Here is a 14446-nt window from a genome sequence, read left to right as displayed (position 1 = left end):
TTTAAATGTAATGACATTTTCTGTAACTAAATTTCAACCCAATCTTACCCTAACATCTATGGAAAATAAAAATTATTCAAGGTTGTGTTAGAATTAATGTATTTGATATTGAACAAAAAAAGTGACAGTGAAAAAGATGTAACAGGTGACAGTTAAACAATGCAGAGAAAGTAAAAATTCACAGCAAGGATGAGCAAAGGAGGAAGTGAGAAATTATATCTCTTCACCTGAAAGCTGAAGTGAGATGGAGAGCAGACTGAAACGATGCAAATAGGCTGTCACAGGTGATGTGAACATCAGATATAAAGCAATGGACCCAACAGCAGATTGACTGTATAGTGAGGTGGACAACAAGGGACTGCAATAAGGGTGCAACAGCAGAGAAGAACAGCAGGTGAGAGGGTGTGTGGGTGAAGTGGGTTGGAGAGAAAGTGGGCAGAAGACTTATGTCCACGGAATATACTGAGACAGGCCTGAGAAACGGACTTTGGACAAATTTTAATATGCACGGCTAGTTTTTTTATTAAATCCTTGAAATGGAAACAAAATACCTTCTTTCTGATGGTGAGATCTAGAACAGATGTAGTTTGTATAAGGATCTAATGCTGCTTTTTTTGTTGTTTATTTTCTGACCTAAGATTTTTAAACCTTTTTTTTAAAAACTTTTTTTTTTTTTTTAACTGGGAGGAAAATTAGTTTAGTTTTTCATGAGGATGCTGAAAAGTTTGTGTCTTTTTGCACACGTGAGAGTATTGGAAGGTAGCTTTTGAAACTGCAAGATGCACAGAAGACAAAGGAGTTTCAGTAACAGAGAAAGACAAAGCAAGCAAACAGTGACTGGGACCCCTCAATCTTTTGCAGTGTACTTATATGCATAAGAAAATAGCCTGTTTTCAAAAAAAAGAGCATAAAACTCAGTTTCATGCACAAAGATCTGAATTACCCCCAAACAAACTAGCTTAGGCATGAGAAACAGTATAGTCACATTAGCCTGTTATTGCTCTGATGCTTTCTTTTGGCCAAACGGAGCCAGGTAAGATGCCATGTTAACACAGCTTGTTTGCTTCTGGTATTCAGGTGAGTTTGTCTTCCTGGCATATTTCCAGAGGGCACTGGTGGGTTTTTGTGCTTTGTGCAGGCACCACCTTTGCAGTACAAACATACAAAGGCTGTAGAAGGCGAGGGAATAAGAAAAGAGTGATCTGAGCTGACCTGTGTAATGTTATAGAGTATGTTAGTAGCAAAGCAAAAATGTTGAATGTAGGATGAACAAATCAATTGCAACATTGCTGTTTCAAATCTATAACAAAGTCTATCAGCTCATGATTTCTCACCAGTCTTTCAGATCACTTGCAATACCTTGTTTGCTAAAGTGCACTTGACAGTCGGTGTGGAGGTGGACACAGGCCACCTGGCCAGCCTGGTGATGTTACCGTCCTCCTCCCAGCTCCCAGCTGTGGAGCGCAATGTCCCTGCTTTCTTCCAGGAACTTTGTAAGAGCACCTGTGTTATACCTGCTAAAACTGAGGATGATCACATCCTAAGGGCTGCCAACATGCTAACTTGGTCTGCAGGGAAATGCAATACAAACAAGGGTCTGTCTACAATACCTACTTAACTTTAACAGGACCAAGTACCCTTTCCTTAGTCCTTTAATCCTTTAATCTTTCAGACTGAAGTCTGAGTGATTATTGTGAACTTCTATGTATGTTTGACTTCCGCTTTAAAGCTGGAGAAGAGCTGGTGTGCTTGGACACTTGTTTAGATTTTTCAACAGTTCTGATTAAACTAGTGGAAGATATGCTCTTGGTCTACAAAACTCTCCTTGCTTACTGCTGCTAAGTGTCATTATGTAAATGCTAAATGAGTTTACTGTTCTTAATCATCCGTTTGCTGGAATACAAATATTTTAATAGCTGAAGTGATGTTTCCAGGAAAGGGTTATCAATGTTTTTTTAGGCTATAATATCCCTGAATCAGAGACTGTGCCTCTGGTTGTGTTCGTTTAGTAGATGGCAGAAGAAAGATTCATCCAGCACAGGATCATTTGTTATCCTTGTGTTGGCAGCAATCATAGAATCAAAGCATAGTTTGGGTTGGAAGGAATCTTTAAAGGTTATCTAGTCCAATTCCCCTGCAATGAGCAGGGACAATCATAGCAAGGCTACTAACCCAAGGTGGTGTCAGAGGGTCTGGTACTACGGTCTTATACTAAGATGCTCCTTTTATTTAAGAAAAGAACTATGATCTTTCTGATACACACATTAAAGGAATAGAATTGAATTCACAGTTCACATTATTTGTATGTGGGTTTCAATCTTTATTACTAAGAAGTAGATTGCACAATATTCTGTGATTTCCATGTTCCTTTGCTTACAAAGCTTCTTGCAAACTCTTCATTATTGTCAACACTGTGGGAGTTGTCACTAACTGAGAAATCATTAATAATTCTGACCAGATTGGTGCCAACCTCCCTTGTCAACTCAGTGTTGGTTCACAACCTGAGTGTTCCCCAAAGGTAAGATCCAGTAGCCATAACAATAAACACATGCCAAAGAGATCTATACAATGCACAGCTACTTAAAAGAAGTATCCCAGCTTTTGCTCAAGAGCTCCATGATTTAAGCCTATAGCAGGGTCTGATGTTCCCCTTTTGCCACCACTTTTACCTCCTGAGATCATCTTTATAATATACAGCTCTGTTAGGACAAGCATCTCTTCACTTCTGTCTGTAGAACCGAATTAAGTCTATATATCGAAAATGGAATAATATGTTGAAACCAATATTGTGGCCTGGAGCATGGAGCTTGTGCAGTTTGAAATGGGAATGCCAAGTCTAAATTTTCTGAGGGAACAAGAAATATCTTTCTCACTCCTTACCAGGAGGATGTTTGGGAACAACTTGAGATTTTATGTGGACTGGTGCATTGCATTGGCAAAAAATGACCTTATTTTTGGAGATGAGTGTTATAATCCTTGTGGATATGTAAGCTGGGGCCAGGACTAAAGTCATAGACATGATCAACTGAATCAAAAGGAGGAAAACTATACATAGTGCTGTTTTGACCTTTGGGGAATTTTAGCAATTTATTATCATTGCCCTCTGGATATCACTCAGCATTCACTAAGAAAACTTATCAGAATATGTTCCTTTTGGGCCACAGAAAGTCAAGTGTGGGTTTCAACTTAGTACTTTCAGTAAAATAAAAAAGCTGTATTAAAAGAGATTATATTCCTCCCTTTTCCCATTCATATTGTCATGCCTTTGTGTTCATTGTTGCCATTCAAATTTTTAGTCTTGGTCCCTACATCCTCACTGAAACTATGACAACTCATAAAAAGCCATGATGGTTTTCAGATGTCTGATGCTATGGTTTTCATCACCTCAACCCTCAAAGGTTTATTCAGCTTCATTTTCATAATCACACAGGACTGTGTGAAAACTTGCCTTTTCTTCTGCAGGTCGGTCTGGGAAATTCATTTACTGACAGGATCTGAATTGCTGTTGAAATGTCATGCGACTTCATGTTCTTAGATGTGGATTTCAATTCCTGACTTTGCTGCCAGAACCACTAAGTGCTGATTTTTATGGTGCAGTGTTCCTTTGTTATATCACTGTGAAGTTGTAACAGACAGATGATGAATATGCTTTAGAAATGACCTTTTGCTTAAAGGAAAAAAAAAGACAGTGCTGTGCATGAATGTGTTATGATAGTTGTGTACAAGGACTACTGCATAGTAGGGGATGGTATATGTTTTACAAAAGGTAGGGAGAAAATGAGGGCTATTCTGTAACAGCGTGAATGGTCGGTACTGCAAGCTTGGAAGAAATAACATTTCAGACGCTGGCGCAGACCTCCCTTATAGAAGTATGTCAGGATGCCTGGCAGAGCAACATGATTAATTTGCACGGGTAGTTTGCACTGAGGTTGCACAACAGGTTGATGTCCACTAGTAAGATCATGGAAATAAAGAAGAATGGCTTCTAATACACATCCTTGCTGATAGATACTTGATCCTTCTAATACAGATCCTTGCGGATCACCACAAGCATTCTGTGACTCTGCTTTCAGTATCACAAATGAAAATGTTTCCCTGTTTGGGTTCTTCTATTTATTTATGATGTGTGTACCATATGTATGTATGGTATGTGTACTTATGGTATGATTTATCACAGATTAAATAGTGGCAACTCAGTCCTGTGATACACGTAATTAGCTTTCATTCATATGTAGCAAGTCTGCTTACTGTAGTTTGCATATCTACCTTTATTGTAACATAAACATCACCTTTAGCTGTGACCTCAAAAGATAAAAGTCTAAATTTCTAGGACAAGCCCTCTGATTTTGGCTGCTAATTTTGCTAAAGCTTGAGCCTGTCTTTCTGAGGTACTGAGAGCTCAAAGGTAGAAGCAAGTCAGAGAAATGCAGCACCTGAGAAAATTAGAGCCAGAATGTTTCAAGCGGAGCCACAAATGAATGGGGAAGTAAAATTTAAAACCCTCTCCAGTAAGGCTAGCTCTGGGGAAGTCTAAAATTGCTCCTTCTGTTCTTTACTTCCTTATGATTATTTCCCGATCTCCTTCACTGATTTTTCAGATTATACTATATGCTGGCATGCTTTATTCAAAGTAATTCTTCCTTCTTTTCTGTTATTTCATCAGTTTTGTTTTAAATGTTGTCCCTGGTTTTTGGGTTTTTTTGCTTTTTAGTTATGTTTTGATCTGTATACAAAAGTACAAACAATAGTTTGGTTATTACTGGAACAGGAAGATACTCAGTCTAAAACTGGACTTTCTCTTTCTGCATTATTTCAGGACAGTTGGTTTACTGTCAGTAATAGAAGGTACTTTGTACATGTCAGGCACTGCCATGAGCAAAGTGAAACAATTAGCAGCAGTAAGTGTTCATACCTCATCCATTCTGAAGTGAACTTTAATTTACCTACCCTGAGATTTCCAGTACCTCACACTGAGTTCCAGGCATCTGCTGGTCTTGAGGTTAAAGAACTTGGACAATAAGTATCCTCAAAAAAGTATGCAAAGTAGAGTTGAAACAAAATTGGGGTTAGCAAACCTGTAAACTAGATCAGGTGTTAGTGCAGGCAGTTAAAAAAGTCTGCTTGTGCATGTTTATGAAGCTCTCCCACATGTGAGAAGCCAACTGCAATTGTTTTTTATTATTCAGGGGTAGAGTTTCAATGTGAAGTTGCTGTAAAAACGCTGTCTCATCAGGCTATTTAAGACTGCCTGCAAGCTACAGATCCTGAAAGCCTTATGGGTGAAGTTGTGGAAATGTTTTATTTCTCTTCATTGCCACAGGTCAGTGGTTTGTATTCCATGCGTGTGCATGGGTTGTTTTAATCAGGATTTTCCTTGTTTCTAGTGGTAGCCTTATGTCTGTTTTTAGTTTTGCTGATTTTTAGCTGCGATAGGTTTTGAAGGCTAGCATGGCTCTAATCCACCTCAGCAGGAGAAGGTGGTTGTTGCAAGTTCTGATGCAATACTACTTTTGTTTCAGATCCACCTGAGAAAATGTTGCAGATCCTACCAATGCTGCTGCTGGAAACACAGCTCTGCATGGTTTCAGGTGAGAGCGAAACTGCCTTTCAATTCCACCAGCAGAACCAATGCAGCAAATACCACTATGCCCTCAGTGCGTGGGCTTCAGCTACTCCAGTGACAGTTGCACCAATAGCCAGTGATGTCTGGAGCCGCTGCTTTGCAACATCTCACAGAAGGCACTGTGGGCGAATTGAGCACAGGACAGAATGCCTGTCACTTTTCATTGCCAGGCTTCTTTAAAGCATAGTGTGTTGGCAGTTGAGGCGTCCAGCATCATCAGGCACAGCTACAAGAGGGAGGATGACCAAAGCAACCTAAGCCAATTGTAAAGTAGAGCAACCTCAGTTGCATATAGAGGCAGAGTGAAGTAAAAACACATGTATTCCCCTGCCCACGCCTGTAGCAGGAGCAGCTTGGCCAAAACCCAGAAGGGGCTTAGCAATTTCTCATATTATTTTTTCCCTCATCACGGTTGTATTAAAGTGAATAAATAAACATTGCTAAGAGGAATTGAAGCCTTCCCTGTAAGTATTTCACAACCATATGAAATAAAAGGGATGCATAAACAGTTGCCTGAACTTCTCTTTTGAATGTCACTATGAATACTTCCAAGTGCTTCTGAACTAAATCTACCAATATATGGTACATCCAATATAGAAAGTAGTAAGAAGGTATATTGAATGATGTATCATAAGTAACTCTCCTTTACCAATTACACTTCAAAATGGTAAACTTTTCATAACAGTATGAATTTCAGATTTGGTGAATGGCTAAAAAGATTAGTTTGATATACTTTCTGTAATATACTTTCTGCTGCATGTATCTGAGAAGATGCATTAGATCAAATGATACTCACATGGTCCCAGGCTTGTGGAAGACTGTAATTGCTACATAGCAATTCTTCCATGTTACACCTGCTTATCCAATGCAGCTCTGTTTCACAGGCGTTACACTGGATTTTCTCTTTGTGAAGGATGATGAAATTAGATTTACTATTTCCACAATTAACTGTTGCTTTTACTAGAATCTTAGGACAGATATGTCCTAAGTTTCATAGTTTCATAGAAGTGCTCCCTGCGTATTCACTGACTCAGCCTTAAGTTATTTCTAAAATGTAAAAAAACCCCTTGCTTGTTTTGTCCTTGTCTTTCAGACTCTGTAATCTATACAGAATATAGATGATTCACTATAAATATGACGGACATAGTAAAAATGTTAGTGTGAGTAGGAAAAAAAACACGTAAAACTTTTAGTCAAACCAGTAACTATATGGCTACTACGTGATACCTTTTCACCCAAATGTAAGGAAAATCAGAACGTATTTTAATACAAAAAAATGAAACTGTTTTCTTTTCCTGCCATAGCTTTATTTACAGTTGAAGTTCCTCAACAGCTGTACATTGTGGAGTATGGGAGCAATGTGACCATGGAATGCAGATTCCCTGTGAACGGCTCATTAAACCTAGGACTCCTGACTGTTGTTTGGGAGCAAAAAAGGCAGGGCCAGTCGAAATCAAAAGAGGTGTACACGCTCCGCAATGGGAAGGCTTTCTCTCTATCCCAACATCATGATTACATAGGAAGAGCAACACTTCTGCACAGTGAACTGAAATTGGGACGAGCTCTCCTTCAGATCACCAGCGTGAAGATCACAGATGCGGGATCATACCTTTGTCTCATTGACTACCAGGGCGTGGACTACAAGTACATTACTTTGGAAGTAAAAGGTTAGTGGCCGAGTTGAATGTAAGTATACATTCATTGAGAGACGTCTCTACTAAATTCCTATAGGCTTGTAGAAATTGAGTAATTTTGAGGAATTTGTTGCTAATTCTCTCACCAGGACCCAGTGCTCAGCCTCCAGGTGAACCAAAGCAGTTGTCTTGGTGCTGGCTGGTCTTTGCTTCAACAGCCAGCTGAGCTTCTCCAGGAGCAGCCTGTGCCAGAGAGGGAGAGCAAATGCTCCCCCTCTGCCCTTCATCCCTCTTCCTCCTTCCCACACCCTCTTCTGCAGTGCCCCGACCTCTCATTTGACCCCCTTGCCTGTTGGGCCGCCTCTGGCCATTCCCAAAAGTTTCCCAGAGGTGCTTTAATTTACTTAGGAGCCTTGCTGCAATGACCCAAGTGGCTGGGAATTCTCCAAGTGACGGCAGCTGCCAGAGCAAAGTAGCGTGATTTTTCTGTGTTCATCAAAGCCAAATGGACGTTAGTAATAAAGGCATATGTTACTGGATAGCATGATAGATCAGTCCTTTGAAAGGCCTCTGGTGTTTCCCACTAACTGCAGTATGTCTGTGTGATATAAGGCAGCATTCATTTCCAAGCCAGGCATTTAAATAACGAGCTTTGTCACATACAAAAATAGATACAGCCATTTTTAAGACCCACATTGGTTCCTCTGAACTGTCCTTACAGAAATTCTAAGTTCATTTTGTTCTAATATGATGAAGATATCACACTTGTTTATAAGCTGTGATAAAATAAACATTAAACCCAGCCTTTTTCTTGAAGCAGCATATTCAAAAAGTGAAAATAGAGTCCCATGAGACTTCACGTGTTTCCTCTGTATTGATAGATTATAAATTCAGTGTCAACTGCTGCCTTGTATAAAGTAGCGGAGTAAGTTCTGTCAGTGTAGGCATGAGAAGATTGAGTAATGAATATTGAATTGTTCGACAAAACACCCTTCATTGTTTCAAATAAGTGTACCTCAGGTACAGCCATAGACAAAATATAGCATTAAAGAGAAGAAGGGAAAGTGAAGTGGGAAGGTTACTATTGTTGCCTAAAGTAATTTCACTCAACTTCTTCTTATGCAGCATCTTACAAAAGAATAAACACACAAATAATGAGAAAGCAAGGTGAAGACAAGTTTGTTTTTATGTGCCAGTCAGAAGGCTTTCCTTTGGCAGAGGTTTTCTGGCAAAATGAGAAGAACTTCAATCTCAGTGGATCTGCAAATACTACCTATACGCTGACCACAGATGGTCTTTACAATGTCACAAGCATTCTGACGTTCAAACCAAGTATGAGTGAGAACTACAGCTGCGTGTTCTGGAATAAAGAACTGAATGAAGAAACTTCAGCTCACATTTCCACTTTAGGTTCGTATCACCTTGGACTTGCACAAGACAGAGAGTATTTCTACACACATCATGTCCTATGATCCATCACTGGAATTTGGTTCTAGAAAACAGTGTAATATTGGTGCTCTGGAAAAGAAACAAGTCAGCATTATTTATGACTTTGAAGCCTCAGCTAGCTTGCAGTCCAACAAACCAGTCTGTCAGTTTCCTGTATATTTTAATTTCAGGATAGGTCCCATTATTTGGCTGCCAGTACAGAGGAAATTCTTTAATCTGCATGGGTGTCTTCCCTGATCTAGACTTCTAATTAATTGTTCTTCAGATAGGATACAGATAAATTGCAGTAGTGCTTACTCAAATGCCATACAAATGAGAGATTTGACTCATTTTTTGTAAAGCTTCTTATAATTATATTGCAGAATATTCATAAAATAAGTGTAAAACACTATGCTGATACATTTTAAGAATCTTTTGTTCAGTCAGAGCAAGACTTTGGAGAATCAGAACTGATAACTTCATAAATGATGCCTGTTTTGTAAGTTATAAATTTACTTTCTTTTCATGTTTTTGACAGCTTTAATGAGTACACAGTATAGTGGACAAAAATCCCTGATCTTATTTATTGTCCCCACATGTGTGATCGTAGCTGTCCTTCCCTCTGCACTACTAATCTTTAAAAAGAGAAAATCATTCAAGAATGGGCAACCCAGAAAAGGTACATTTTACTTCAGATAGTGGATCTTTTCACTTATTCTTTAGTTTTTTCTGTGAGTGAGCTTTTGGAAATTTTAGTGACTCTAAGCATGCTTGTGTGACTTTGGTCACATTTTATTTCTAGATGAGCTCTGTTCTAAAATGAAATCTTGGATCATTTGAGTTGGGTTTTATTTTCCTCACCTTGTTACTTATATGAGACAAGGTATAGGGGAAGATACATTTATTTATCTGACCAGCTGCTATTCTGTAAAGAACACAAACAAGCTTTGGCTTGGCTAAGGAGGGATGTAAAGACATAGTTTGAATAGTGTTTTTCTTCATGGCTAAAGACAGTGTAGCTATGGCTTATGACACAGAATTTTTATTTTCGATCTCTATTAAGGCTCTATAACTAACATGGTATGCTGTACTGGACTATTACGAATAGTGTCTCTTTCCTTGTTTGTAAGTGCAACAGTGGAAAAGTAATAAAGCAAACAGGCGAATATTCTAGTCTTTTCTTGCCTATGAATAAACTCCAGTAAACTCAGACAACTGTATTTATTTTCATGAAATTAAAGTCTTGCTATTAAGGACTTCAGAATTTTGTTCAAAATTTGTAAAAGAAAAGAAGTGTAGAGAAGTTTATGAATTTGGTATGAGTTAATAATAAACTTAAAGCTCAGTTTAATCTAAAAATGTGTTGAATTGTATTGCTTCTTTCAAATCTAGAAATGCTTAAGCTAAATTTGTATATATTTACTTTAACAGAGAGGAAAAGAAAACTGAACCCTAACCTGAAAGATGAGAACAGTAAGTCATAGGGTTTTCTATATTTATGCTTACAGCTTTTTTTTGCTTACAGCTAAAGTCTTTATAAATCTGTAGATGGCAACTATAATAATGTTACATCAAAATAGATGCTAGTTTTGAATTTAAATTCAACTTTTCTTCAATTTTCTAAAAATGCAGTATCTAACATTATGACTTTCTCACAGGCGATGTAAAAATTTATAAATGTTTGTTCCCTTTTACTGAGATATAGATAGCTTGCATATATAGCTTGGTATACATCTCTGCATACTAACTGCAGTTCTAGTAGCCTCAGCTGAGTAGGATACACACAGAAAGCTGGTTGTTCTGGAAGGCATCAAGATTTTTGTGGCAATAGTCTACTCAGGCCACAGGTTTTAACAACAAATACAATAATACCTCATTTATCTGGAATATTAGATCATCCACTGAGCCACTTCTCATCTTATGAGTATGTGACTTTTCTAGACATCCTGGAATTTTCACATTGCAGAGGGAAGGTAATGCCTAAAAAAGTATCAGGATGCATATAACTGTTCTGTACTAAAATTGAACTGAAAAAAAGAAATCACCATAGAAAACTATAAAGCAATATGATGAGAAAGCTCTTGAAACACCTACTTATATAAATCAGCTTTGTCACCTATAAATAAAAGTCAGATAGGTTAATGTATTGTCAGGATACAGGCTGTGGCCAGTGTTAGGTACCGTGGTATTGGGTTCAGCTGTATTTCCTTGGTGTCCAAGCAGACCCTAACACAGCCTATTGAGGCTAGCCCCGAGGCTGCCTAATGTGCTCCAGGAATATGAATGATTCTCCCCTAAGGAGCAAAACTGAAGCAAAACTATGATGCAGCTGACCAAGTGGCCTGAAGAAACAATACGTAGCAGTTTCTGGATGCATAGGCAGCTTCAGGCTTTTCCAAGGACAAGATTTACTTGAGAAGCCACCCATATTTCTCACTGCTAAAAAATGATACATCAGGAAGTCACCAGCTTAAAAATAACTTTTGTAGGTGAAATGGAAACTAGGGATTGGACGGAGAGGGCATGAATTCACTGATTCCCATGCTACCTTAGACTGTAGTGCTTGCATCTTACCCATAGCTGTCCAATTCACTGCTATTGGTAGATACTACAGTCAAAATGACACCTTCAGAAAAACACTTTCACCTTCAGAAATCAGCACTTGCTGTAGTCAAAGGCCCCTTCTTATTTTTCACGTGATGGTGTGAAACTTCAGTGGAATTATGCCATGTGCAAATGAACAGAAGCCCAAGGCAAGCAGCAGTCTGGAGGACAGCGTTGGTGCATGCCTGGACACAATTCCAGTGCACGTTGTCTGAGCGCAGCGTGGCTTCCCATGGCTTGGTGTATTACTGTTGTAGATTTTTTTCACTTTGTAGGCCCTAGCCTTGTCTGTGCACTTACTGAAATGAAGAAATTAAAGGAGAGGTAGCTGCTTTTTGTGGTTTTCTTTTACTTCTTCATTTTAATGACTGAAAATCTGTGCAGCGTGCAGTAAGTCATATGACAAACATTTATATTTCTGCGCATCATATATTTTTAAGCAACACTGGAAAGAACCTTTTTTCCATGATGAGTAGGTAGTTGAAGCATGAAAGCCACAGATAACTTTACCAGAGATCCTTGGAAATGACCCATATGGCCCTGGTTACAGGAACAAGGATTGTTCATGTTGTCATGTTAACTTACAGCTCAAGCTGTATCAGCACTGAAGATGTAGGACATTTGACCTCACTGCTGAAGTCCCAGTTCTGCAAACTTTTATTCAGATGCACAGATTTTACTGACAAGCATTCCTGTGGATGCTATCTAACCAGATTTCAGTTCTGTTATTTCATTTATGTGGCTGATCGTCAGTGATAGCTTTGATGTAATAGAAAATTCAGAATTTGGACCACAGGTAAGAGAGAGAGAGAGAGAGAGAGAGAGAGAGAGAGAGAACTCTTCCCTCTGAAAAAATTGCAACAGGATGTCTCTGTAATTAATGGCAGCTTTAAGGAGCCATTGTAACTTCAGCATGGCCCAGAAAAGCTTGCATACAATGATGATAGGGCTTTCACTCTTTTACCAATCCCTTGTTAAAATCAGGGTATTTATTTGCTTAAATTATTGCAGATTTTAAAAATAATACTATTCAATTTTCTTTCTTTAAGGAGATGATTTTAACTCTCAAACTGAGGCTTTATACTTGTCGACTGTCACAGCTTCAAGAGACAGTGGGAGTGTGGGTCTGTGAAAAGTATTCATCTCCCATGCCATTATTTGCACATTTTGTATCTGTTTTTGGGGACTTCAAAGGAAAGTTACAGCACTTTAGCTTTAGGATGAACAATGAACTCATGGGGATTTATTGTCACTGCAGCAATGGAAAGCTATGCCTCTTCAGAAACCATATCTTGAAGTTACTGAGAATTATGCTGTCATGAAATGTGGTTTACCATTGTGAAGAGGTTATCTGAGTGCCTTTGAAACACTTTACTTCTGGACTTACTCAAGAAATTTTTGGTTAAGAATGCCTTTATTAACTGTTCCAGTCTCAGGAATGGTGCTTGGATTCAAACATCTTGTGGGAATTTGAACGAAAGCTACATACGCTATCTTATGTCTAAACAGTCATCTTTCAGGTGGAGACATCATTACATGCCTGTATCTCATTTCCAAGCTTTCCAGCACATTAAACTGGAAATTACCACGAGTACCCACCAGGATGGCAATACATGGAAGATATTTCATGTAACAAAATCAATAAGAGGTTGAAGTTAAATCAAAGGACAAGACAAAAACAAAATCCCAACACCAACAGTAAATCAACATTATATCATAGAAGAGAATTTTTATGCACAGTCTATGTAAAGCTGCCTAAGTAAGGTGAAAATACATGACCTGTGATGCTATACTACGTGACATTAAGAACTTTTATATTTAAACTGATTACTCAACAGAATTTTCTTTAGGAGGAATTTGGAAGCAAAAGTAAAAATGAAGCTCAGCCAGATTTCTCCACTGATTATTTTTAAACAGTAACTTTGACTTTTCTCAAAGGAAAAAAATGAGTCTTTTCCATGCCAGGCACTTATCTGTTTTACTTTCTATTACTGGAATGCCTAAAAATGGCTCATTCAACTCTGAATACACTTTGTGATTGGTGTAGCTTCTACCATGCCAGTTTTGAAAAAACACCCAGCAGTAAACAGCTTTGCATCTTAGATAGCCATCAGATAGTGAAGCAAGGGCACTGGATAGGATTTATCATATTATTTTCAAAGAGCATTGACTCTGGTGAGCTGTGTTTTCTCCTAAGATAGACATAAACAAGATTGAAGAAAAGTGTTCACATGGAAACTACTTTTATCATTACTGTGCTCTTGAAAGAGTGCTGTTTCACAAAAATAATTGCATCAGTAACGTTAAGGTTTTCTTCATAGCACTTGCTCTGGATTTAGATGGGAGCTGCTTCTCCAGTGTTACTTTGCAGCTATTTGCACCAGCACGAAGTGGACCTACAGTGCTGCTATGAGACTGGAAACACAGCATTCACACCCTGTTCTGTTTCACCAGGACAGCTGATTTTAAATAGCGGGGCTGCTGTTGATTTTACCAGTGGAAGAGAAAAATGAATCTCTCTCTGTCATCACCTCTACTTTAATACCTAAGTATTGTACCTTTAAATACTCATTTGTAGCCATTGGATTCAGCTGAGACAAATCTGCACTAGGCTTGCTATGTCCTTGCTGACATGGCAAATCAGGTAGATGTCAGAGAATCAGAGGCAGCTTCTTGAAGCATCGCTTAGCTTCAGATGCAATAGCAGCTTGGGGACTGACCTGGCTTGCACCATCTAGCAATAGTTTAGGGTCAGTGCATAAGGTCATGCAATTTCTCCCCATACCAGATTTGTACTTCACTGGGAACTATGAGCTCCGTATGTCAGCCACGGTGAAAAATCTCACCTGCTGTGTTCTGTTTCTTTTTTTCCTCATAATCATAAAATGGAAGTAATTCAAACTGAATTTATGTGGATGAACACAAATAGTACATCACAGCCTTTGAAATTAGATTATGGTGATTATCATTGTTCCTTACTGAAATGAAAGTCATCCTGACATTATCTTACGCTGCTGAGTAAATGTTGCCTTGGTGTGGGCAGGGAAGAACAGGTGTGGGCAGCACTTCCCGCTCATCCTACAGGCATAGCAAACACTGCGCTGCTTTCCCTCTTAATGGGCTGTAGACTGAAACATTTCACCTGGCATCCTCAGGC

General features: G+C 38.7%; 1 protein-coding gene across 1 annotated transcript; it reads left to right on the top strand.

Annotated features, from left to right (window-relative positions):
* The first annotated feature begins 5533 nt into the window (after positions 1 to 5533).
* LOC126035759 (programmed cell death 1 ligand 2-like) lies at positions 5534 to 12532 on the top strand. The gene is made up of 6 exons (XM_049794651.1): positions 5534 to 5588; positions 6928 to 7290; positions 8383 to 8667; positions 9224 to 9364; positions 10117 to 10158; positions 12339 to 12532. The coding sequence occupies exons 1-6, from the start codon at positions 5534 to 5536 to the stop codon at positions 12419 to 12421; spliced, it is 969 nt and encodes a 322-aa protein (XP_049650608.1). The 3' UTR covers positions 12422 to 12532.
* The last annotated feature ends 1914 nt before the right edge of the window (positions 12533 to 14446 follow it).

This window comes from Accipiter gentilis, chromosome Z (genome assembly GCF_929443795.1).
Source record: "Accipiter gentilis chromosome Z, bAccGen1.1, whole genome shotgun sequence".
Classification (NCBI taxonomy): Eukaryota; Metazoa; Chordata; class Aves; order Accipitriformes; family Accipitridae; genus Astur; species Astur gentilis.
Note: the sequence above shows the minus strand (reverse complement) of the source record. Positions and strands in the feature narration are given on the sequence as shown.